Genomic DNA, 27013 nt, shown 5'->3' on the forward strand with positions numbered 1-27013 from the left:
CTTCAAAGAGATGACACGTCATCCTGGGTACCAGTAGCATACGAGCTATGACACCCACTGAGACCAGATATGCGCAGATTGAGAAGGAGTGTTTAGGTCTTCTCACCGGCATCCTCAAATTTCATGATTATGTCTATGGCTTGCCAACATTTACTGTTGAGACGGATCATAGGCCTCTGGTCCACATCATCCAAAAGGACCTGAATGACATGATGCCTCGTTTGCAGAGAATTCTGCTCAAACTCCGGAGGTTTGATTTCAATTTGGTGTACACACCTGGCAAGGAGCTCATCATCGCCGATGCATTGTCCCGCTCCGTCAACTCACCCACTGAACCACTGGAGATCATCCAGCACATTGAATTGCAGGTACAACTGTGTGCAAGCACTCTCCCGGCAACAGATGAGAAGATCGTTCTCATCCGAGAAGAGACGGCCAAAGACCCCCTGTTGCAGCGAGTCATCCACAACCTCAGCAATAGCTGGCAGAAAGGGCAATGCCCTCAATCCTGCAACGTCAAGGGTGACCTCATGCTGATCGACGGCATCCTGCTCAAGCTGGACAGGATAGTCACCCCGCTATGTCTCCAGAGCATGGTGCTGCGGCAGATTCATGAGGGACACCTGGGCGTAGAAAAGTGCAGACCAAGGGCCCGGCAAGCTGTCTACTGGCCCGGCATCAACCAGGACATCACAAACATGATCCTGAACTGCGAAACCTGTCAGAGGTTCCAACCAGCGAAGAGCAAGGAGACGCTCCAACAACTTGACCTAGAGACCTCTCCGTTGTCCAAGGTTGGCATTGACCTACTCCACGCGAATGGTCGCGACTATACCTTAATCATCGATTACTTTTCGAACTATCCTGAGGTGCTGAAGCTGCCAGACCTCACCTCACGGACTGTCATCAAAGCGTGTAAAGAGACATTCTCATGGCATGGCATCCCGAACACCGTCATGAGCGACAATGGTCCGTGCTTCCACAGTCGAGAATGGTCCACGTTTGCCAAGAGCTACAATTTCAGGCATGTCACCTCCAGTCCGCACTATCCGCAGTCCAATGGCAAAGTCGAAAAAGGGGTGCACATCGTTAAGCAGCTCATCCGCAAGGCCTCGGACTCCGCTTCCGACAAACACCTTGCAGTACTTGTGTACCGGGCGACTCCTTTGTCCACTGGCATGTCGCCAGCTCAACTCCTGATGAACAGGGACCTGCGGACGACGCTTCAAGCTATACACCTGTCCAACCTTGATCACCTCCCGGTGCTGCAGAAGATGCAGCAGCTTCGCGACAGCCAGAAGCAGGGCTATGACGCACATGCCACCGATCTGGACATGCTATCCCCGGCAGAAACGGTCAGGATCAAGGTATCGGATGCTGGGTGGTCTGCTCCGGCTGTCGTTGTTCGACAGGCTGTGCCCAGATCCTGTGACATATGTATGGCTGATGGCTCCATTGTGCGAAGGAATCGAAGGGCACTGCGAAAAGTTGCTTGCCCACAACCACTTTCCCCTCCATTTCCACATGTCGAATTGCCACCTCCAGATACCTCGAACCAAGAAGCCACCAGTCGTGCCTCCCACTCGCCTGTCAAGACACCGTCATCCCCTCCACCACCTCTCCAGCGGTCGACGAGGATCAGATGCAGGCCTCAGAGACTGGACTTATGAGCATTTGTTTTGTTTGTTCTGTTCTGTATTCCTCAGTCAGTCACATGAGACAGCCACATTCACATGTATATACATCTAAAAAAAAGGGGGAAATGTCATGATATGCAAACATGCAACCAATGAACACTCAGAATAGGACACAACCAATGGGCAGTCAGGACACTCAGAGGTGGCATCACCACAAGGGGGCATGACATAAACACTATAAAAGGGATGAGGCACTCACACCCTGCCTCTTTCCACAGACAGACATCTAGAGAGTTAGACAGGGTTGATCAGCAGCATCACATCCCAGCACGTGGCTTAGAGCAAGCTGGTACAGTTAGACTGAGTTACTGCAGTTAGATTAGCAGAGAGTCAAACTCATTTGAAAACTGTGTTAATAGTTCAATAAACACGTTGAACTCATTTCAGAGTCTGGAGCATCCTTTAGTTAAGACTGTATTAAGTAGCGGCCTGTGTTATCCGAAGCAGCATAACACAACAGGTTCTTGATTAATAAGGGGATCAGGGGTAATGGGGAGAAGGGAGGAGAATGGGGATGAGAAACATATCAGCCCTGATTGAATGGCGGCGTAGACGCGATGGGCCGAATGACCTAATTCTGCTCCGATGTCTTAAAGTCTTAAGCTCGGCGACGCCAAGCCCCCTGACTGCCGGTTCCTTCACAGGACCGTCTTCCGAATTCTGGGCACTTTACACGCCCAAATAAAAGATGAAACCAATCTCTCAACTCCCCCAAAGAACGATTTTGGCAGAAACACCGTCAAACGCTGGAACAAAAACAGGAATCGTGATAAAACATTTGTGTTCACTGATTAAATTCTGCCCGCCAAGGACAGAGGGAGACTATCCCATCAGCACGGTAATATTGTGGTTAGCACAGTTGCTTCACAGCTCCATGGGTCCCAGGTTCGATTCCTGGCTTGGGTCACTGTCTGTGCGGAGTCTGCACGTTCTCCCCGTGTCTGCGTGGGTTTCCGCCGGTGCTCCGGTTTTCTCCCACAGTCCAAAGATGAGCAGGTTAGGTCGATTGGCCATGATAAATTGCCCTTATGATCTCTGTAAGTCTGCCTTGACCCTCCCCACCAAGCTTGTAAAGTTCAACTGCCAGAGCTGGGCCCAATCCCGAGCTACCTGAATGTCAGATACCTAAAATGAGAACCCGCTAAAGGGAACGGCACCACTCCCAGATTGATTCACTTCCCCGGCGGAGTGACCGGAAAACACTCACTTTTCTCCCAATTCAATTTCTACCCAGAGAACGCCCCAAATCACTTCAACAGCGCCATTATAATCACCCATTGTGGGGCACCAGTCTGTCACATACAAAAGAAGATCATCAGTGTACAAGGACACCCTGTGTTCTACCCGCCCCGCATTAACCCTCTCCACCTATCCAAGGCCCTCAGGGCAATGGGCAAAGTCTCTATTGCCAACGCAAACAAGAGGGTGGCATCGGGTACCTCTGCCTCGTTCCCTTGTGCAGATGAAAATATCCTGAACTCACATGATTTGTAGAGACAGTAGCCTTAGACCCCTCAAATAGCAGTCGTACCCTCAACACAAATTTAGGCCTTATCCTAAACCGCTCCAGCATTGCAAACAAGTATCCCCATTCAACTCTTTCAACATACGAACAGGAGTAGGCCACCTGGCCCCTCGAGCCTGCTCCGCCATTCAATGAGATCATGGCTGATCTTTGTGGACTCAGCTCCACTCTCCAGCCCGTACACCATATCCCCGAATCCCTTTATTCTTTAGAAAGGCATCTATCTTTTTCTTAAAAACGTTTAAAGAAGGAGCCTCAACTGCTTCACTGGGCAAGGAATTCCAGAGATTCACAACCCTTTGGGTGAAGAAGTTCCTCCTAAACCCGGTCCTAAATCTACTTCCCCTTATTTTGAGGCTATGCCCCCTAGTTCTGCTTTCCCCGACCAATGGAAACAACCTGCCCGCATCTATCCTATCTATTCCCTTCATAATTTTATATGTTTCAATAAGATCCCCCCGCATCCTTCTAAACTCCAATGAGTACAGTCCCAGTCTACTCAACCTCTCGTCATAATCTAATCCCCTCAACTCTGGGATCAACCTAGTGAATCTCCTCTGATCTCCCTCCAGTGCCAATATGTCCTTTCTCAGGTAAGGAGACCAAAACTGAACACAATACTCCAGATGTGGCCTCACCAACACCTTATACAATTGCAGCATAACCTCCCTAGTCTTGAACTCCATCACTCTAGCAATGAAAGACAAAACTCGATTAGCCTTCTTAATCAACTGTTGCACCTGCACGCCAACTTTTTGCGACTCGTGCACCAGCACGCCCAGGTCCCTCTGCACAGCAGCATGTTTTAAGATCTTACCGTTTAAATAATAATCCATTCTGCTGTTATTCCTCCCAAAATGGATAGCCTCACACTTGGCAACATTGAATTCCATCTGCCAGACCCTAGCCCATTCACCTAACCTATCCAAATCCTTCTGCAGACTTCCGGTATCCTCTGCACTTTTTGCTTTACCACTCGTCTTAGTGTCGTCTGCAAACTTTGCCACATTGCACTTGGTCCCCAACTCCAAATCATCTATGTAAATTGTGAACAACTGCGGGCCCAACACTGATCCTTGAGGGACCCCACTAGTTACAGGTTGCCAACCAGAGAAACACCCATTTATCCCCACTCTCTGCTTTCTGTTAGTTAACCAATCCTCTACCCATGCTACCACTTTACCCTCAATGCCATGCATCTTTAGTTTATGCAGCAACCTTTTGTGTGGCACCTTGTCCAAAGCTTTCTGGAAATCCAGATATACCACATCCATTGGCTCCCCGTTATCTACTGCACTGGTAACGTCCTCAAAAGATTCTACCAAATTAGTCAGACACGACCTACCCTTTATGAACCCATGTTGCGTCTGCCCAATGGGACAATTTCCCTTCAGGTGCCCCGCTATTTCCTTCTTAATGATAGATTCCAGCATTTTCCCTACAACCGAAGTTAAGCTTACCGGCCTATAATTACCCGCTTTCTGCCGACCTCCTTTTTTAAACAGTGGTGTCACGTTTGCTACTTTACAATCCTCTGGGACCACCCCAGAGTCCAGTGAATTTTGATAAATTATCACTAGTGCGTTTACAATACTAGCCATCTCTTTTAACACTCTGGGATGCATCCCATCACTGCCAGGAGACTTGTCTACCTTTAGCCCCATTAGCTTGCCCAATACTGCCTCCTTAGTGATTACAATCATCTCAAGGTCCTCACCTATCATATCTTTATTTCCATCAGTCACTGGCATGTTATTTGTGTCTTCCACTGTGAAGACTGACCCAAATAACCTGTTCAGCTCCTCAGCCATTTCCCCGTCTCCTATTATTAAATCTCCCTTCTCATCTTCCAAAGGACCAATATTTACCTTAGCCACTCTTTTTTTGTCTTATATATTTGTCGAAGCTTTTACTATCTGCTTTTATGTTCTGAGCAAGTTTACTTTCATAGTCTACCTTACTCTTTATAGCTTTCTGTTGTCCCCTAAAGACTTCCCAGTCCTCTAGTCTCCCACTAATTTTTGCCACTTTGTATGTTTTTTCCTTCAATTTGATACTCTCCCTCACCTCCTTAAAAACCCTTACCTGGTCCCGTGTCTGTTCTTCTTTTCTGTTTTTTTTTATATAAGGCGGGAACCGGAAGTTCGACCTGCGGACTTCTGGGAAGGCCCCCCCCAACCAATAAATTCTGGTGGAGAGGAAACCCGAGACACTACACGTGTAGTGTCTCCCACCCACCCTCCTCCTCTAACCTAATAATAAAACCCATTGGTGTGAGGTAAGTACCATATTTTATTATTAACACTAAGAAGGTAAGTAAGTGATTTTTGCTCATTTTTACTTTTGTACCTTTTCAAATTGTGTGTGTGTCGGGGGGAAACTGAAGTGACATCACAGAAAAGCTGTGGCCTGAGTGGCTGGTTGGGATTCTACACTAAATTAAAAAGAAATTGAGCATTGGTAACTAATTAAACATAATTACTTAATTATAATTTAGAGGGATATCTAATCCAGAGATTGGAGAGTACTATAATTAGCTTTCGCATTTCTATTAGAAATCTAGTGCTAGGAAACAGATAGTTAACAGTAACTTTGAATTTTTAAAAAAAGAATATTCAAAAAAAATTTTTTAATTTTAATTTTAATTAATTGATGCAATGTCAGTTAGTGGGGTGCTGTGCTCTGACTGTGAGATGTGGCAGGTCCGGGAGGCTTCCAGCCTCCCGGATGGCTTCATCTGCAGAAAGTGCACCCAACTGGAGCTCCTCACAGACCGCATGGTTCGGTTGGAGCAGCAATTGGATGCACTTAGGAGCATGCAGGTGGCGGAAAGCGTCATAGATCGCAGTTATGTAAATGTGGTCATACCCAAGGTGCAGGCAGAGAAATGGGTGACCACCAGAAAGGGCAGGCAGTCAGTGCAGGAATCCCCTGTGGTTGTCCCCCTCTCGAACAGATATACCCCTTTGGATACTGTCGGGGGGGATAGCCTATCAGGGGAAAACAGCAGCAGCCAGAGCAGTGGCACCACGGCTGGCTCTGATGTTCAGAAGGGAGGGTCAAAGCGCAGAAGAGTAATAGTAATAGGGGACTCTATAGTCAGGGGCACAGATAGGCGCTTCTGTGGACATGAAAGAGACTCCAGGATGGTATGTTGCCTCCCTGGTGCCAGGGTCCAGGATGTCTCCGAACGGGTAGAGGGCATCCTGAAGTGGGAGGGCAAACAGGCAGAGGTCGTTGTACATATTGGTACTAATGACATAGGCAGGAAGGGGCATGAGGTCCTGCAGCAGGAGTTCAGGGATCTAGGCAGAAAGTTAAAAGACAGGACCTCGAGGGTTGTAATCTCGGGATTACTCCTTGTGCCACGTGCCAGTGAGGCTAGAAATAGGAAGATAGAGCAGCTAAACACGTGGCTAAACAGCTGGTGTAGGAGGGAGGGTTTCCATTATCTGGACCACTGGGAGCTCTTCCGGGGCAGGTGTGACCTGTATATGAAGGACGGGTTGCATCTAAACCGGAGAGGCATAAATATCCTGGCCGCGAGGTTTGCTAGTGTCACACGGGAGGGTTTAAACTAGTATGGCAGGGGGGTGGGCACGGGAGCAATAGGTCAGAAGGTGAGAGCATTGAGGGAGAACTAGGGAATAGGGACAGTGTGGCTCTGAGGCAGAGCAGACAGGGAGATGTTGCTGAATACAGCGGGTCTGGTGGCCTGAAGTGCATATGTTTTAATGCAAGAAGTATTACGGGTAAGGCAGATGAACTTAGAGCTTGGATTAGTACTTGGAACTATGATGTTGTTGCCATTACAGAGACTTGGTTGAGGGAAGGGCAGGATTGGCAGCTAAACGTTCCAGGATTTAGATGTTTCAGGCGGGATAGAGGGGGATGTAAAAGGGGAGGCGGAGTTGCGCTACTGGTTCGGGAGAATATCACAGCTGTACTGCGAGAGGACACCTCAGAGGGCAGTGAGGCTATATGGGTAGAGATCAGGAATAAGAAGGGTGCAGTCACAATGTTGGGGGTTTACTACAGGCCTCCCAACAGCCAGCGGGAGATAGCGGAGCAGATAGGTAGACAGATTTTGGAAAAGAGTAAAAACAACAGGGTTGTGGTGATGGGAGACTTCAACTTCCCCAATATTGACTGGGATTCACTTAGTGCCAGGGGCTTAGACGGGGTGGAGTTTGTAAGGAGCATCCAGGAGGGCTTCTTAAAACAATATGTAGACAGTCCAACTAGGGAAGGGGCGGTACTGGACCTGGTATTGGGGAATGAGCCCGGCCAGGTGGTAGATGTTTCAGTAGGGGAGCATTTCGGTAACAGTGACCACAATTCAGTAAGTTTTAAAGTACTGGTGGACAAGGATAAGAGTGGTCCGAGGATGAATGTGCTAAATTGGGGGAAGGCTAATTATAACAATATTAGGCGGGAACTGAAGAACATAGATTGGGGGCGGATGTTTGAGGGCAAATCAACATCTGACATGTGGGAGGCTTTCAAGTGGCAGATGAAAGGAATTCAGGACCGGCATGTTCCTGTGAGGAAGAAGGATAAATACGGCAATGTTCTGGAACCTTGGATGATGAGAGATATTGTAGGCCTCGTCAAAAAGAAAAAGGAGGCATTTGTCAGGGCTAAAAGGCTGGGAACAGACGAAGCCTGCGTGGAATATAAGGAAAGTAGGAAGGAACTTAAGCAAGGAGTCAGGAGGGCTAGAAGGGGTCACGAAAAGTCACTGGCAAATAGGGTTAAGGAGAATCCCAAGGCTTTTTACACGTACATAAACAGCAAGAGGGTAGCCAGGGAAAGGGTTGGCCATCTGAAGGATAGGCAAGGGAATCTATGTGTGGAGCCAGAGGAAATGGGCGAGGTACGAAATGAATACTTTGCATCAGTATTCACCAAAAAGAAGAAATTGGTAGATGTTGAGTCTGGAGAAGGGTGTGTAGATAGCCTGGGTCACATTGAGATCCAAAAAGACGAGGTGTTGGGTGTCTTAAAAAATATTAAGGTAGATAAGTCCCCAGGGCCTGATGGGATCTACCCCAGAATACTGAAGGAGGCTGGAGAGGAAATTGCTGAGGCCTTGACAGAAATCTTTAGATCCTCGCTGTCTTCAGGGGATGTCCCGGAGGACTGGAGAATAGCCAATGTTGTTCCTCTGTTTAAGAAGGGTAGCAAGGATAATCCCGGGAACTACAGGCCGGTGAGCCTTACTTCAGTGGTAGGGAAATTACTGGAGAGAATTCTTCGAGACAGGATCTACTCCCATTTGGAAGCAAATGGACGTATTAGTGAGAGGCAGCACGGTTTTGTGAAGGGGAGGTCGTGTCTCACTAACTTGATAGAGTTTTTCGAGGGGTCACTAAGATGATTGATGCAGGTAGGGCAGTGGATGTTGTCTATATGGACTTCAGTACGGCCTTTGACAAGGTCCCTCATGGTAGACTAGTACAAAAGGTGAAGTCACACGGGATCAGGGGTGAGCTGGCAAGGTGGATACAGAACTGGCTAGGCCATAGAAGGCAGAGAGTAGCAATGGAAGGATGCTTTTCTCATTGGAGGGCTGTGACCAGTGGTGTTCCACAGGGATCAGTGCTGCGACCTTTGCTCTTTGTAGTATATATAAATGATTTGGAGGAAAATGTAACTGGTCTGATTAGTAAGTTTGCAGACGACACAAAGGTTGGTGGAATTGCGGATAGCGATGAGGACTGTCGGAGGATACAGCAGGATTTAGATTGTTTGGAGACTTGGGCGGAGAGATGGCAGATGGAGTTTAATCCGGACAAATGTGAGGTAATGCAATTTGGAAGGTCTAATGCAGTTAGGGAATATACAGTGAATGGTAGAACCCTCAAGAGTATTGAAAGTCAAAGAGATCTAGGAGTACAGGTCCACAGGTCATTGAAAGGGGCAACACAGGTGGAGAAGGTAGTCAAGAAGGCATACGGGATGCTTGCCTTCATTGGCCGGGGCATTGAGTATAAGAATTGGCAAGTCATGTTGCAGCTGTATAGAACCTTAATTAGGCCACACTTGGAGTATAGTGTTCAATTCTGGTCGCCACACTACCAGAAGGATGTGGAGGCTTTAGAGAGGGTGCAGAAGAGATTTACCAGAATGTTGCCTGGTATGGAGGGCATTAGCTATGAGGAGCGTTGAATAAACTCGGTTTGTTCTCACTGGAACGAAGGAGGTTGAGGGGAGACCTGATAGAGGTCTACAAAATTATGAGGGGCATAGACAGAGTGGATAGTCAGAGGCTTTTCCCCGGGGTAGAGGGGTCAATTACTAGGGGGCATAGGTTTAAGGTGAGAGGGGCAAGGTTTAGAGTAGATGTACGAGGCAAATTTTTTACACAGAGGGTAGTGGGTGCCTGGAACTCGCTACCGGAGGAGGTGGTGGAAGCAGGGACAATAGTGACATTTAAGGGGCATCTTGACAAATACATGAATAGGATGGGAATAGAGGGATACGGACCCAGGAAGTGTAGAAGATTGTAGTTTAGTCGGGCAGCATGGTCGGCACGGGCTTGGAGGACCGAAGGGCCTGTTCCTGTGCTGTACATTTCTTTGTTCTTTGTTCTTTGTCCACGGTCGATTTTTCCCCTTTTTACCGTCTTTCTTTTTTGTCGGTATGTACCTTTCCTGAACACTGTGAAAGATCACTTGGAAGGTTCGCCACTGTTCCTCAACTGCTCCACCATGAAGTCTTTGCTCCCAGTCTACCTTAGCTAGTTCTTCTCTCATCCCATTGTAATCGCCTTTGTTTAAGCACAAAACACTAGTGTTTGATTTTACCTTGTCATCTTCCAACTGTATTTTAAATTGCACCATATTGTGGTCGCTCCTTCCAAGAGGATCCCGAACTATGAGATCATTAATCAATCCTGCCTCATTACACAGGACCAGATCTAGGACCGCTTGTTTCCTTGTAGGTTCCATTACATAACTGTTCCAGGAAATTATCCCGGACACATTCTATAAACTCCTCCTCAAGGCCGCCTTTACCAACCTGGTTAAATCAATCGACATGCAGATTAAAATCTCCCATGATAACCGCTGTATCATTTCTACATGCATCCGTTATTTCTTTGCTTATTGCCTGCCCTACCACCCTGTTACTATTTGGTGGCCTATAGACTACTCCTATCAGTGACCTTTTTGCCTTACTATTCCTGATTTCCATCCAAATTGATTCAACCTTGTCCTCCATAGCACCAATATCATCCCTTACTATTGCCCGGATGCCATCCTTAAACAACAAAGCTACACCACCGCCCTTACCGTCCATTCTATCCTTTCGCATAGTCTGATACCCTTGGATATTTAACTCCCAGTCGTGACCATCTTTTAACCATGTTTCAGTAATGGCCACTAAATCATAGTCATTCACGATGATTTGCACCATCAACTCATTTACCTTATTTCGTATACTACGAGCATTCAGGTAAAGTACACTTATGCTGTTTTTTATGTCTTTGTTATGAATCTTAACACCTTGATCAGTAACTTTTCGCAATTTATTTTTCCTCTTACCCTTTCTCCTCATTTTCCTTGTCTTTGAACCCATATCTCTACATAATAGCCTGTCACGTAACCTGCTGCCTTGCTCTCCATTAACCATTATACTGTCCTTCTCAGCATCTGAAGCCACAATAACCTCCTGTTCCCTCCCGTCTGATGGGGAAAACACCACATTTAAAAGCCTCCGATTGTTCGACGACAAGCACCTACCCTTCACAAATCCCGTTTGATTCTCCCCAGTAACCAGAGGGAAATTATCCTCCAACCTCAGCGTTAGCACATTGGCCAATGTCTTAGCATCCACATTTAATAAGGAAATCGGGCGGTACAACCCACACCCCACTTGGTCTTTATCCTTTTTTAACAGAAGCGAGATGAACGCTTGGATCATTTCTAGAAGAAATCCCGCGCTACCGAGTCCATAAACATCTCCACCAATAGCGGTACCAGCCGATCAGCAAACTTTTTATAAAATTCTACTGGGAAACCATCCGGTTCCACCGCCTTACCAGCCTTACCTGTCTGCATTCACCCGAGAGTTGTCCGGACCTCCTCCATCCCCAAAGACTCCTCCAACCTGTCACGATCCTCCTCCTCCACCTGACGGTATTCCAACCCCTCCAGAAACTCCACCATATCCGACTCCTCCCCGGCGGCACCGACCTATGCAGATTCTTATAGAATGCCTCAAACACCCCATTAACTTTATCCAGCGCAGACATTAATCCCCCATCCGAATCCACAACCATCTCTCGGGAGGCTTCCTTCCACCTCAGCTGACGAGCCAAAAGATGTGCCTTCTCCCCATATTCATACATTACCCCCTTTAATGCCGCAACTGTCGCATCGCCTTATCAGTGGATACTAGGTCAAATTTCATCAGCAGCTTCTTCCTGCTAGCCAGGAGCTCTGTGGCGGGGTCACTCGAATACCTTCCATCTACCTCCAAAATCTCATCTACCAAACTTTGGCGCTTCTCCCTTGCCTCCCTATCCATCTGCGCCTTATGTGAGATTACCTTACCTCTCACCACTGCTTTCAGGGCCTCCCACAGTACCGAGAGCGAAACCTCCCTATTCTTATTAAACCTCATATAGTCAGCGATTACCCTTGCCAACTTCACAGAAAATCCGCCAACAATCCCACATCCAAACTCCATGCCGGCTGCTGAACCGGCCCAGTCTCCAAGATTCACATCTACCAGATGTGGACCGTGATCCGAAATAACTATCGCAGAATGTGTTTCTCACCCCATGCAGCAGAGATCTCCCCATCACGAAAAAGTTAATCTGCGAATACACATTATGCACCGGAGCAATAAAGGAGAATTCCCTACCCCAGCATACAAAAACCGCCATGGACCCACCCCCTCATCTCTTTCATAAATGCCGTCAATGCCTTTGCTGCCCCCGAAGGGGCCAGTGACTTCGATCCAAATTAGGATTCAACGCACAATTCAAATCTTCCCCTAAGATCAACAGATGCGTATCGAAGTCTGGTATGTTAGCCAACATCCTTTTCATGAACACAATATCATCCCAATTTGGAGCGTACGCATTCACCAAAACCACTGATTTACCCTCCAACTTTTATGTAACTATGACACACATACCTTTCTGGTCCGCTACCACCTACCACTGTGTCACGTTAGCACAGTGGTTAGCACCGTTGCTTCACAGCTCCAGGGTCCCAGGTTCGATTCCCGACTTGGGTCACTGTCTGTGCGGAGTCTGCACATTCTCCCCGTGTGTGCGTGGGTTTCCTCCGGGTGCTCCGGTTTCCTCCAACAATGTGCAGGTTAGATGGATTGGCCATGCTAAATTGCTCTTAGTGTCCAAAGGGTTAGGTGGGGTTACTGGTTTACGGGGATAGGGTGGAGGTGCAGGCTTGAGTAGGGTGCTCTTTTCAAGGGCCGGTGCAGACTCGATGGGCCGAATAGCTTCCTTGTGCAATGTAAATTCTATGGTCCTATTCTATGATTCCCGAACTCTTAAAATGTATTTTATTCCAAACATATTCAAAAGTACAAAAGCATAAATGAGCCAAAGAACATTCTCCACCCCCCCCCCCCCCCCCGCCCCACGACAAACAATACCTCAAACATGGTCATGAAGTATCCACACCCCATGTTTCAAAGCCCTCCGCTGATCCCCTCAATTTGAACTTAATCTTCTCCAGCTGAAGAAAGTCGTACAGGCCCCCCAGCCAGGCCGCCACCCCCGGCAGCGTTGTCGACCGCCATTCAGCTGAATCTTAGCCAGGCTGTCTGGGTGGAGTCCGCACATTCTCCTCATGTCTGCGTGAGTCTCACCCCCACAACCCAAAGATGTGCAGGGTAAGTGAATCGGCCACGCTAAATTGCCCCTTAATTGGAAAAAAAAAGAATTGGGTACTTTAAATTTAAGAAGAAAAGAATCCTTCGCCCGGCACAACATTGGCCTTTCTTCCCTCCTCTGGCATTTCCGACAGCCCAAAAATCACCAACATAGGGTTTGGCCCGGCCTCTACACCCACAATCCCTGATAACGACCCGAACACCTTCTCCCAGTATCTCTCCAACTTCTCGCAGCCCCAGGACGTATGCACATGATTTGCTCGTCCACACTTCTCACACTCGTCCGCCACCCCCTGGAAGAACCCACACGTCCTCACCCAGGTCATGTGCACCCTGTGTACCACCTTAAACTGTATCAAACTCAACCTCGCACATGAGGAGATCAAATTCACGCTGCGCATTGCCTCACTCCACACTCCCCATCCTATCTCCCCCCCCCCCCCCCCCACCGCTCACCGCCCCCCCAGCCATTTCTCCTTGATCCTCACCACCTGCGCTCCCCCTGCTCCCTCAGCCACCCTTATATGTATCCCCAATCCTACCCTTCCTTCCACGTCTGGAAGCAGCAACCGCTCCAATAAAGTATACTCCGGTGGCTTCGGAAACCCTCTCCTTGCAAAGTCCCACACCTGCATATACCTGAATTTGCTTCCCTTCGGGAGCTCTACCCACTCCCTCAGCTCTTCCAGACTTGCGAACCTCTCCTCCAGATATAGATCCCTCGCCCTCACCAGTCCCACCTCTCTCCACCTCCTGTACATACCATCAGTCTCCCCCGGCTTAAATCCATGGTTCCCAAACAGCGGTGTTAGCACCAACATCCCCTCCATCCTAAAGTGTCTCCTCAACTGGTTCCACACCCTAATTGTGAACTGTCCCAGCGGTCTCTCCGCGTTCCTCAGTGCCAGTGATAGTGCTGCCGTCACCATAGCCCTCAGGCAAGATCCCCTACAGGACCCCTCCTCCATCCTAACCCATTCTAACCCCTCTCCTTTCCACCACCGTCTCACCTTCTCTGCCCAATAATACTGCAGCAGGTTCGGTAACACCAATCCCCCTTTCTGCCTCCGTAACAGGGCCTTTTTCAATATAGGTACCTTCCCCACCCATATAAACTCCGGGATCGCTGCGTCCAGCTGCCGGACAAACGTCTTTGGAATGGAGACCAGGGGGTTCTGGAATACAAACAGGAACCTAGGCAGATGTTCATTTTTACCACCTGGACCCTTCCTGCCAATGTCAGATGAAATATATCCCATCTCCTAAGGTTCTCCCTAACGTCCTCCACCACTTTGTTAGGTTCCATTTATGTGTCATCGGCCACTCCACCGTCACCTGAACCCCCAAATACTGCAACCTATCCCTGGCAACCCTAAGTGGCAACACCCCAAGATTGACTCCCCGTCCCGCCGCATTCACCGGAAATACCTCACTGTTTCCGACATTCAGCTTACAGCCCGAGAAAGCCCCGCACCTCTCCAGTATGTCCGTAATTTTCCCCATACTCCAGTGAGTCTGATACGAACAGCAGCAGGTCGTTTGCATACAGCGACACCCAGTGTTCCCTACTCCCCCTCACAACCCCCTGCCACTCTACTGACCCCCTGAGGCCATCGCCAAGGGCTGTATTGCTGGAGTAAACAACAGTGGCGACAGCAGACACCCTGCCTCATTCCCCTGTACAACCTGAAACACCGTCAACTCATCTCGTTTGTCCATACGCTCGCCACTTGGGCCACGTACAAGAGACGCACCACGCCACAAACTTCAGCCCAAACCCTCCCAGGACCTCGAACAGGTACTGCCACTCCACCTGGTCGAAAGCCTTCTCCGCGTCCATTGCCTTCGCCGGGGTCATGATCACATTTAATAATCGCCTAATGTTACTGGAAAGCTGCCTGCCCTTCATGAAACCCGTTTGGTCCTCTGCAACTACCCCCAGAATGCAACCTTCCATCCTCCCCGCCACTAACTTTCATTTGCGTGTTTAACAATGGCCTATAAGACCCACACTCCAACGGGTCCTTCCCCTTCTTCGGGATTAGTGTGATCGCGCCTGGGTCAGTGTCTGCAGGCAACTCACCCTCCTCCAGCGCCTCGCTAAACATCCCCAATAAATGCTGTGCCATCTGCCACACCGTCACAAACTCCTTACAAAACTCAACCAGGCAACCGTCCGACCGAGGGCAGCACGGTAGCATAGTGGTTAGCACGGTGGCTTCACAGCGCCAGGGTCCCAGGTTCGATTCCTGGCTTGGATCACTGTCTGTGTGGAGTCTGCATGTTCTCCCCGTGTGTGCGCGTGTTTCCTCCTGGTGCTCTGGTTTCCTCCCACAGTCCAAAGATGTGCAGGTTAGGTGGATTGGCCATGCTAAATTGCCCTTAGTGTCCAAAAAAGATTAGGTGGGGTTATTGGGTTACGGGGATAGGGTGGAGGTGGGGAGTTTAAGTGGGATGCTCTTTCCAAGAGCCGGTGCAGACTCGATGGGCCGAATGGCCACCTTCTGCACTGTTATATCTATGTTCTATGACCCCGGGGCCTTCCCCGACTTCATCCCTTTTATGCTCTCCATCACCTCTCTCAACCCTAAAGTCTCCTCCAACACCTGCCTCTTCTCCTCATACAGCAGTGGGAATTCCAGCCCATCCAGAAACTGCCCCATGTTGCCTTCCTCATCACCCGGAACAGCCCTATTTAACTTCTCATAATACTCCCTGAATGCCTCATTTATCTTCCCCGGCTCCGACACTACCGCCCCCTTCCCTGTCCGTACTCTCAGGATTTCCTTAGATGCAGCCTGCCTCCGTAGCTGATGAGCTGGCATACAGCTCGTGTAACGTTGTTCTCTCCACCAACCTCTCCTTGGTGGGTGCCCTCGAATATTTCCTGTCCACCTCGACTATCTTATCCAACAACCGTCCCTAAACCTTCCTCCTTCTCCTATCTCTGTGTGCCTTGAACGAGATAATCTCCCCCGAACCACCGCCTTCAACGCCTCCCAAAATGTGGCCTCCGATACCTCCCCATTCTGATTTAACTCCACATAGTCTCTGATCACTGCCCGCAACTTCTCACAGAACCCCTTATCCGCTAGAAACCCTAAGGCTATCCTCCAACCCAGCCTCAGCTCCTGCCTTGAGCTAAGTCTAACTTCCAGCTACTGCGGTGCATAGTCAGAGATCACGATTCTCACGTACTCCACTCCCACCAACACTGCTCGACTCGCCACAAAAAAGTCAATTCTGGAGTATACTTTGTTCACGTGCGTGAAGGAGTACTCCCTCTCCCCTGGGTTCTTAAACCTCCATGGTGCCACCATTCCTTTCCATAATCCCCCCCCCCCCCCCTCCCCCAGCTCCTTCCCATCCTCAATCTTCCCATTGACTTGGGGCACACCTGTTCATCCTCGGCTCTAGGACGCAATTAAAATCACCCCCCAAATTAATATTACCACCCCCCTCCTCCCCGGGCCCCGCTATCAAGATCCGAGTGAAACACCTGACTCACCCAACCCTTCCGAAGTCTAATCTGATCCCTCACTTGCAAGTCGGTCTCCTGCAAAAGTACCACATTGCCTTCAAACTCTTCCAGTGAGAGAAAACTCTTGCACACTTCACTGGGCCCCTAGGAGCAACCGATGGGTCCTATCCAGCTCAATGGGGCAGTCCTGGTCCTCCTCCCCCATTAGCTTCATAAACATTGACGCAAAATATTCAGCCAGCCTCAGGCCCTCCACCCAGACCGTCAACCCCATGATCCTGAGGTTCTACCGCCTTGACCTATTCTCCAGGTCCTCGACCGTAGTCCTTGGGTCCTTAATCCTGTCCTCCACGCTCTGCGGCAAGGCATCCAGCGAGGCTAACTGTTCACTGTGTTGTGGCAGTGTCTCCTCCACCCCCTTCAGTACCTCACCATGCTCCCGCACTGTCCCCAAGGTCTTCCCCAATGCCTCCTTTATTGGGACCAATGCGTCCTCCACCGATGTTTTGTGGGTCTCCATCATCTCTCTCCCTTGCCTTTCAAAATATTTGCTGCTCTGCCTTTCAAATTAGACAGCCATTACCACCCCCAGCTTATCCACTGGAATAAATGCGGCCCCACCGGACGAGCTTGCTTGCACCATGTTCAATCCCACCGGACTCCGTACCTTGCTCAGCTCTTCAGGAGGGCTACCACTCACACCTTTCTTACCAATATTTTTCTTCCTTGCACTTTTTGACATCCTCTTGTTAAAAGCTCTCAAATGAGAGGTATCTATCCACCAATTACCCCCAGAAACCGGATGAACAAAAAGCAAAGAACAAAGAACAATACAGCACAGGAACAGGCTCTTCGGCCCTCCAAGCCTGCGCCGACCATGGTACCTGCCTAAACTAGAACCGTCTGCACTTACGGAGTCCTTCCATTCCCACCCTATTCATATATTTTTCTAGATGTCCCTTAAATGCCGCTATCGTACCTGCTCCCACCACCTCCCCAGGCAGCGCGTTCCATATATTTACCACCCTCTGTGTAAAAAACTATCCAGTCCGTCCATACCACTTATAATCTTGTAGACCTCTATCAGGTTGACTCTCCGTCGTTCCAGTGAGAACAGACTGAGTTTATCTAACCTCTCCTCATAGCTACTGCCCTCCATACCAGGCAACATCCTAATAAACCACTTCTGTACCCTCTCCAAAGCATCCACATCCTTCTGGTAGTGTGGCGACCAGAATTGTACACAATATTCCAAATGAGGCCGAAATAAGGTCCTGTACAGCTGCAGCATGACTTGCCAATTTTTATGTTCAATGCCCCAACCGATGAAAACCAGCATGCTGTATGCCTTCTTGACCAACTTATCCACATGTGTTGCCACTTTCAGTGATCGGTGGACATACACGTCCAGATCTCTCTGCCTGTCTACTGTTTATTGTGTAATTCCTACATGCATTGGACCTTCCAAAGTGCATTACTTCACACTTGTCCAATAAACTCCATCTGCCATTTCTCCGCCCAAGACCAGTTTATATCCTGCTGTATCCTCTGACAATCCTCTTCACTATCCACAACTCCACCAATTTTTGTGTTGTTTGCGAGCTTACTAATCAGACTAGCTACATTTTCTTCCAAATCATTTATATAATGACCAAAATGGCCAAAAACCAAGGACTCTAGCGGAAGGTGCCTTACGTGCGACCTCCTTCTAAATGTCATCACCGGGAGACCCCAGACAACATTTTAAACTCAGCTCCATGTCGTTAGACCCTGGGCGGTGTTCCCCCCCCCCCGCCCCCCCCCCCCCCCCCCCGCCGGGTGGGAGAATCACCGAGGTGCCGCGCGAATCGCTCCACGCCGCCCCGACCCCCGCACACGACTCTCCCCCCCCCCCCAAAACCAGCGCCGCGCAAATCGCGCGGCGAGCGGCGATTCTCCGGCCCAGATGGGCCGAGTGGCCGCGCGTAAACGGCCTAGTCCCGCCGGCGCCGTCCACACCTGGTCGCTGCCGGCGGGTACTCGTCACAAAGGCTTGGGGGACGGCCTGTGGGGGTTGGGGGGGGGGGGGGGGCACCGTTCCCAGGGGGGGCCTCCGGAATAGCCTGGTACGTGATCGGGACCAACCGACCGCTGTCGGCGGGCCTCCTTTCTTCCGCCGGTGAGCCTGGATCCATCCGCCATGTTTGTGCCTGTGGGAGGACGGCCACCGCGCATGCGCTAGTTGGCGCCGGCCCAACTGCGTATGCGCAAGACCCAAGGCGCCGGGTCTCTGAAGCCACGCCGTGGCCCCGCCCCCGTAAATTGCGTAACGCCCCTGCGAGCCCCACGGAGGGGGGAGAATAGGGGTCTGGGAACGGAAGCCGACGCGGGCGTAAAACACTCCGGTTTTTACTCCGGCGTCGGCACTTAAGACTCCCGTTGGGAGAATCCTGCTCCCTATCTCTAATAATCAACTCTTTGTGTTAGCGGGCTTAGACTTGGCATTTAGGTCATGCGGGAGAGGGGTCTGGAGAGGTTTGGGGACCTGTTTATAGAGGGTGGTTTTGCCAGTTTTGAGGAGCTGTCAGAAAAATTTCAACTCCCTGGGGATAATCTGTTTAGATGAAATAAATGAATGAAAATGAAAATCGCTTATTGTCACAAGTAGGCTTCAATGAAATTACTGTGAAAAGCCCCTAGTCGCTACATTCCGGCACCTGTTCGGGGAGGCTGGTACAGGAATTGAACCGTGCTGCTGGCCTGCCTTGGTCTGCTTTAATAGCCAGCGATTTAGCCCAGTGAGCTAAACATATTTCCAGATTCACAATTTTTTGGGTAAGGATTTTCCTTCATTACCCTTGGCTTTGGCACTATCGCCCTACCTGTTGAAGAGGATCTTATCTCTGGCCGGGTCTGGTGAGGGGAGTATTTCCGGTATTTATGACCAGATCCTGTCGGCGGAGTTGGCTCTGTTGGACGAGGTAACGATGAAATGGGAGGGTGAAGTGGGTCCTGTTCTGGATGGGGCGGTGTGGAGCGAGGCTCTTCATAGGGTCAGCTCCACGTCCGCTTGCTTGATCCAGTTCAAGATGGTGCACTGGGCTCATCTGACCAAGGCGAGGCTGGGAGTTTTTCTCAGGGGTGGAGGATGGGTGCAAGGTGTTGTTCTGAATGCCAGCTAACCATACCCATATGGTCTGGTCGTATCCCAAATTATTAGGCTTCTTAATCACCTAGTTAGAGATTCTTACTGTCAAACTGGGGCCTTGTCCGCTGGTGGCCATTTTGGGGGTATCAGACTCCCCAGTGCTGCAGATAGGGGTGAAGGCGGATGTCCATGCCTTTGCCTTGTTAATAGCCCGGAGGTTAGTCCTGCTTGGTGTGGTGTTGGGTGCTCTGAGGTACAGATGAACCAACACGGTTGCGATTGGTACAACGCAGTTTTATCCCAACTTGTTATTTACAGATCTGTCTTGGGACTCAGCACGTGGTGACCGTGTGAGTGTCTTGTTAATCAGGTCCTGTCCTTGTCCTTGTCTCTAGATGGACTGTCCACCAGGTGTCGTGTTTCTTGTCTTATACTGTGTCTGCTCTTGTCTGTGATTGGCTGTCGTGTTATGTGTGCTAATTGGTCTGTTGGTCTATCTATCATGATGTGTGTGTTTGAATATCATGACACTTGGGTTGAGGTCTCCTACTCTGCCCAGTGCCTCGGCCTGGTTGCGTGACCTCATGGAGTTCCGACATTTGGAGCAGGTCAAGTACACAATTAGGGGGCCGGGAGAAGGGTTCTACTTAAGATGGCAGCCATTAATTTCCTTTTTCAAAGCATTAGTCACTGTTAGTTGTTGGGGGTGGGGGGGGGGGTTAGTTTAATGTTGAGGGGTTAAGATCGGATGTGTTTCTGATTAATGATTGTGCTACTTTTAAATTGTACCTTGAGATATCTGATTTATATTTTTATATTATTTTGTTATAACAAAAAAGTTTTCAATTAAAATATTTTGAAAAAGACCTCTCTGAAGCACAGGCCTCCTGCCCTTCCTTTGATCAACCTGCTGTATCATCATTTGATGATATAAGCCTTCCTATTGGATTGGCCTGCTGTAGTAGCCTTGTTTTGCCAACTCTGATACAGTTGAGTAGAACACTATGTGTCAACCACCAAGCTGATGGTCAGTAATTTGGGGGACAAGTTCATCACTCAGTTCTGTTTCAATTGTTGATGGAGTTGTTGGCCTTCTCCTATTTCTTATCTGCACGTGGATCCTTGGCAACATCTTAAAGTACAGCATTAGTTGGATTGGCCTTCTAAATTGCCCCATCGGGTCCAAATATATGTAGGTTAGGTGGGGTTACGGGGAACGGGCGGGACAGAGGGCCTAGGTAGGGATCTCTTTCAGAGGGTCAGTGCAGGCTCAATGGGCTGAATGGCCTCCTTCCACACTGTAGGGACCCTATGGATTCTGTAATTGCTCCACTGTTACTAAATTATCAGTCTTGCTTATCTGACATCCAGAATGACTGAAGTCATTGTTACTGGTACCCATTCCCTAGCTTACCAACTTTATCCTTCTCCCTGGAAACAGTCTGAGATGAAACCAGTGTATTCACCCTCCCTCGCGGTAGCTATCTCACACTCCCTTACTCACCCTCACTCACACTTATTTGCCCACCTTCCTTCACACTTGCCTTCCTTCATTCTCACTCACTCACCCTCCCTCACACTCACTCATTCACCTTCTCTCACACTCATTGACCCACCTTCCGCCACATTCACTTACTCACACTAACTCACCCTTCCTCACATTCGCCCTCCCTCACTCACCCTCCCTCACACTCATTTACTCACCTTGCTTCACCTGGAGAAATCCTCAAACTCACTAACCCGTCTTACCGACATTTTCAGTAATCATTCCGGGGGCCACATGGCTGGGAACCAGACACGCCTGACCTAAAACTACGAATGCCTTAATAGGATCTACCAAATGTTGTCCAGCACCTTGCAAAACCCACCAATATAGAGCTGGTGACTAACCCTTTTCTTTGTAACTAATCTCTTTGGTGCAGAGTCCACTGTGACTGACCAATGTGCTTCAGTGAAACCTCTTGAGCCTCGGCCACTCCCAACACATTTGCACATCAAGGAACCATTCCTACAGAGTGAGTATAATTATTCAGTTACTCATTAATCAAACACACTTGTGTGATTATTGTGTTCCATTCGGATCAAACTAATGATAAAATTCTAAACTTACATTAGTCAGATTCGGCTGTTACAGATCTATAAAATATTCTCATTTAGTTATACTCTGTGTAAGTGTAGTCGCCATTTATTCAGAGTAAGGGTCACTCATTGTGAAACTACAGAGTCACTGTTTATTCAGCAGGGTAAGGATCACTCACTGTGTAACTTTACAGAGTCACTGTTTATTCAGGGTAAGGGTCACTCACTGTGTAACTGTACAGAGTCACTGTTTATTCAGGGTAAGGATCACTCACTGTGTAACTTTACAGAGTCACTGTTTATTCAGGGTAAGGGGTCACTCACTGTGTAACTGTACAGAGTCACTGTTTACTCAGAGTAAGGGGGCACTCACTGTAACTGTACAGAGTCACTGTTTACTCAGGGTAAGGGTCACTCACTGTGTGACTGTACAGAGTCACTGTTTATTCAGGGTAAGGATCACTCACTGTGTCACTGTACAGAGTCACTGTTTATTCAGAGTAAGAGGTTACTCACTGTGTGACTGTACAGAGTCACTGTTTATTCAGGGTAAGAGTCACTCACTGTGTAACTGTACAGAGCCACTGTTTATTCAGGGTAAGGGGTCACTCACTGTGTGACTGCACAGAGTCATTGTTTATTCAGAGTAAGGGGTTACTCACTGTGTGACTGTACAGAGTCACTGTTTATTCAGGGTAAGGGTCATTCATTGTGTCATTGTACAGAGTCACTGTTTATTGGGAGTAAGGGGTTACTCACTGTGTAACTGTACAGAGTCACTGTTTATTCAGGGTAAGGGTCACTCACTGTGTCACTGTACAGAGTCACTGTTTATTCAGAGTAAGGGGTTACTCACTGTGTGACTGTACAGAGTCACTGTTTATTCAGGGTAAGGGGTCACTCACTGTGTAACTGTACAGAGTCACTGTTTATTCAGAGTAAGGGTCACTCACTGTGTAACTATACAGAGATGTGGAGATGCCGGCGTTGATCTGGGGTGAGCACAGTAAAAGTATTACAACACCAGGTTAAAGACAACAGGTTTGTTTCAAATCACTAGCTTTCAGAGCACTGCTCCTTCCTCAGGTGAATGAAGAGGTGGGTTCCAGAAATATATATATAGACAGATTCAAATATGCAATACGATATTTTGAATGTGAGTCATTGCAGGTAATTAATTCTACAGGTCCAGACGGAGCAAATGGAGAGAGGGATAATCACAGGTTAAAGAGGTGTGAATTGTCTCAAGCCAGGACAATTGGTAGGATTTTGCACGCCCAGGCCAGATGGTGGGGGGTGAATGTAATGCAACATGAATCCAAAGTCCCGGTTGAGGCCATACTCATGTGTGCGAAACTTGGCGATAAGTTTCTGCTCGGCCATTCTGCATCGTCGCGCTTCCTGAAGGCCGTCTCCCGAAAACACACAAGGCCAACACACCAGGCCATCCTATTGTATCAGGCAATGGGACCCTGTGTGAGAACCTCTCTGGCTACATTAAGGGCATCTTGAAACCCGTACAAGGAACGCCCAGCTTCCGTCGCGCTACGACGGACTTCTTACAGAAACTCAGCACCCATGGACCAGTTGAACCAGGAACATTCCTCGTCACAATGGACCTCTCGGCACTCTACACCAGCATCCCCCATGACGACAGCATTGCTACAACTGCCTCAGTACTCAACACTGACAATTGCCAATCTCCAGATGCAATTCTGTAACTCATCTGCTTCATTCTGGATCACAACGTCTTCACCTTCGACAACAAGTTCTTCATCCAGACACACAGAACAGCCATGGGGACCAAACTCGCACCACAATATGCCAACATCTTCATGCACAAATTTGAGCAAGACCACCTCACCGCACAGGACCTTCAACTGACGTTTTAAACCAGATACATCGATTACATTTTTTTCCTTTGGACCTACGGTGAAGAATCACTGAGACGACCACACGATGACATCAATAAGTTCCATCCCACCATCAGACTCACCATGGCCTACTCTACAGAATCGGTTACATTCTTGGACACACTCATCTCCATCAAGGACGGTCACCTCAGCACTTTGTTTTATCGCAAGCCCACGGATAGCCTCACGATGCTCCACTTCTCCAGATTCCACCCGAAACACATTAATGAAGCCACCCCCTATGGACAAGCCCTCCGTATATGCAGGATCTTCTCAGACGAGGAGGAGCGTAACAGACATCTACAGACGCTAAAAGGTGCCCTCGTACGAACAGGATATGGCGCTCGACTCATCGATCGACAGTTCCAACCTGTCACAGCAGAAAACCGCAACAAACTCCTCAGAAGACAAACACGGGACACAATCGACAGAGTACCCTTCGTCGTCCAGTACTTCCCCGGAGAGGAGAAACTATGACATCTTCGCAGCTTTCAACACGTCATCGATGAAGATGAACATCTGGCCAAGGTCATCCCCACCCCCCACTACTTGCCTTCAAACAGCCGCGCAACCTCAAACAAACCATTGTTTGCAGCAAACTACCCAGCCTTCAGAACAGCGACCACGACACCACACAACCCTGCCATGGCAATCTCTGCAAGACGTGCCAGATCATCGACATGGGTACCACCATTACACGTGAGAACACCACCCACCAGGTACGTGGTATATACTCGTGCGACTCGGCCAACGTTGTTTACCTCATACGCTGCAGGAAAGGATGTCCCGAAGCGTGGTACATTGGCGAGACCATGCAGACGCTGCAACAACGGATGAACGGACATCGCGCAACAATCACCAGGCAGGAATGTTCCCGTCCAGTCGGGGAACAATTCAGCAGTCAAGGGCATTCAGCCTCTGATCTTCGGGTAAGCGTTCTCCAAGGCAGCCTTCAGGACGCGCGACAACGCAGAATCGCCGAACATAAACTTATAGCCAAGTTCCGCACACATGAGTACGGCCTCAACATGGACCTTGGATTCATGTCGCATTACATTCACCCCCCACCATCTTGCCTGGGCTTGCAAAATCCTACCAGCTGTCCTGGCTTGAGACAATTCCACACCTCTTTAACCTGTGATTATCCCTTTCTCCAGTTGCTCCGTCTGGACCTGTTGACTTAATTACCTCCAAAGACTCGCATTCTGCAAAGACTCGCATTCAAAGTATCGTATTGCATCTTTGACTTTGTCTATGTATATGTTTTTGGAACCCACCTCTTCATTCACCTGAGGTTGGAGCAGTGATCCGAAAGCTAGTGATTTGAAACAAACCTATGGGACTTTAACCTGATGTTGTAAGACTTCTTACTGTGCTCACCCCAGTCCAATGCCGGCATCTCCACATCACTGTTTATTCATGATGTGGAGATGCCGGCGTTGGACTGGGGTGAGCACAGTAAGAAGTCTTACAACACCAGGTTAAAGTCCAACAGGTTTGTTTCGATGCCACTAGCTTTCGGAGGGTTGTCTATATATGTGTTTCTGGAACATACCTCTTCATTCACCTGAGGAAGGAGCAGCGCTCCGAAAGCTAGTGACATCGAAACAAACCTGTTGGACTTTAACTTGGTGTTGTAAGACTTCTTACTGTTTATTCAGGTTAAGGATCACTCATTCTGTAACCGTACAGAGTCACCGTGTATTCAGGATAAGGGTCACTTATTGTGTAACTGTATAGAGTCACTGTTTATTCAGGATAAGGGTCACTCACTGTGTAACTGTACAGTGTCACAGTTTATTCAGAGTAAGGGGTCACTCACTGTGACTGTACAGAGCCACTGTTTATTCAGGATAAGGGTCACTCACTGTGTCACTGTACAGTGTCACAGTTTATTCAGAGTAAGGATCACTCACTGTGTAACTGTACAGAGCCACTGTGTATTCAGGGTAAGGGCCACTCACTGTGTAACTGTACAGAGTCACTGTTTATTCAGGGTAAGGGCCACTCACTGTGTAACTGTACAGAGTCACTGTGTATTCAGGGTAAGGGCCACTCACTGTGTAACTGTACAGAGTCACTGTTTATTCAGGGTAAGGGCCACTCACTGTGTAACTGTACAGAGTCACTGTGTATTCAGGGTAAGGGCCACTCACTGTGTAACTGTACAGAGTCACTGTGTATTCAGAGTAAGGGGTCACTCACTGTGACTGTACAGAGCCACTGTTTATTCAGGATAAGGGTCACTCACTGTGCAACTGTACAGTGTCACAGTTTATTCAGAGTAAGGGCCACTCACTGTGTAACTGTACAGAGTCACTGTTTATTCAGGGTAAGGGCCACTCACTGTGTAACTGTACAGAGTCACTGTTTATTCAGGGTAAGGGCCACTCACTGTGTAACTGTACAGAGTCACTGTTTATTCAGGGTAAGGGCCACTCACTGTGTAACTGTACAGAGTCACTGTTTATTCAGGGTAAGGGCCACTCACTGTGTAACTGTACAGAGTCACTGTTTATTCAGGGTAAGGGTCACTCACTGTGTCACTGTACAGTGTCACAGTTTATTCAGAGTAAGAGGTTACTCACTGTGACTGTACAGAGCCACTGTTTATTCAGGATAAGGGTCACTCACTGTGTCACTGTACAGAGTCACTGTTTATTCAGAGTAAGGGTCACTCACTGTGACTGTACAGAGTCACTGTTTATTCAGGGTAAGGGCCACTCACTGTGTAACTGTACAGAGTCACTGTTTATTCAGAGTAAGGGTCACTCACTGTGACTGTACAGAGTCACTGTTTATTCAGGGTAAGGGCCACTCACTGTGTCACTGTACAGAGTCACTGTTTATTCAGGGTAAGGGCCACTCACTGTGTCACTGTACAGAGTCACTGTTTATTCAGGGTAAGGGCCACTCACTGTGTCACTGTACAGAGTCACTGTTTATTCAGAGTAAGGGTCACTCACTGTGACTGTACAGAGTCACTGTTTATTCAGGGTAAGAGTCACTCACTGTGTAACTGTACAGAGTCACTGTTTATTCAGGGTAAGGGTCACTCACTGTGTGACTGTACAGTGTCACTGTTTATTCAGGGTAAGGGTCACTCACTGTGTAACTGTACAGAGTCACTGTTTATTCAGGGTAAGGGTCACTCACTGTGTAACTGTACAGAGTCACTGTTTATTCAGGGTAAGGGTCACTCACTGTGTAACTGTACAGAGTCACTGTGTATTCAGGGTAAGGGGTCACTCACTGTGTAACTGTACAGAGTCACTGTTTATTCAGGGTAAGGGTCACTCACTGTGTAACTGTACAGAGTCA

General features: G+C 48.6%; 1 protein-coding gene across 1 annotated transcript in view; it reads left to right on the forward strand.

Moving 5' to 3' along the window:
• trim65 (tripartite motif containing 65) overlaps positions 1 to 27013 on the forward strand; it is a 98854-nt gene that overhangs the window by 68204 nt on the left and 3637 nt on the right. The window contains exon 5 of the mRNA XM_072483013.1: positions 21623 to 21715. Coding sequence (XP_072339114.1) covers positions 21623 to 21715 — 93 coding nt within the window. The remainder of the gene's footprint in view (positions 1 to 21622; positions 21716 to 27013) is intronic.

The sequence above is a fragment of the Scyliorhinus torazame genome, chromosome 18 (assembly GCF_047496885.1).
Source record: "Scyliorhinus torazame isolate Kashiwa2021f chromosome 18, sScyTor2.1, whole genome shotgun sequence".
Classification (NCBI taxonomy): domain Eukaryota; kingdom Metazoa; phylum Chordata; class Chondrichthyes; order Carcharhiniformes; family Scyliorhinidae; genus Scyliorhinus; species Scyliorhinus torazame.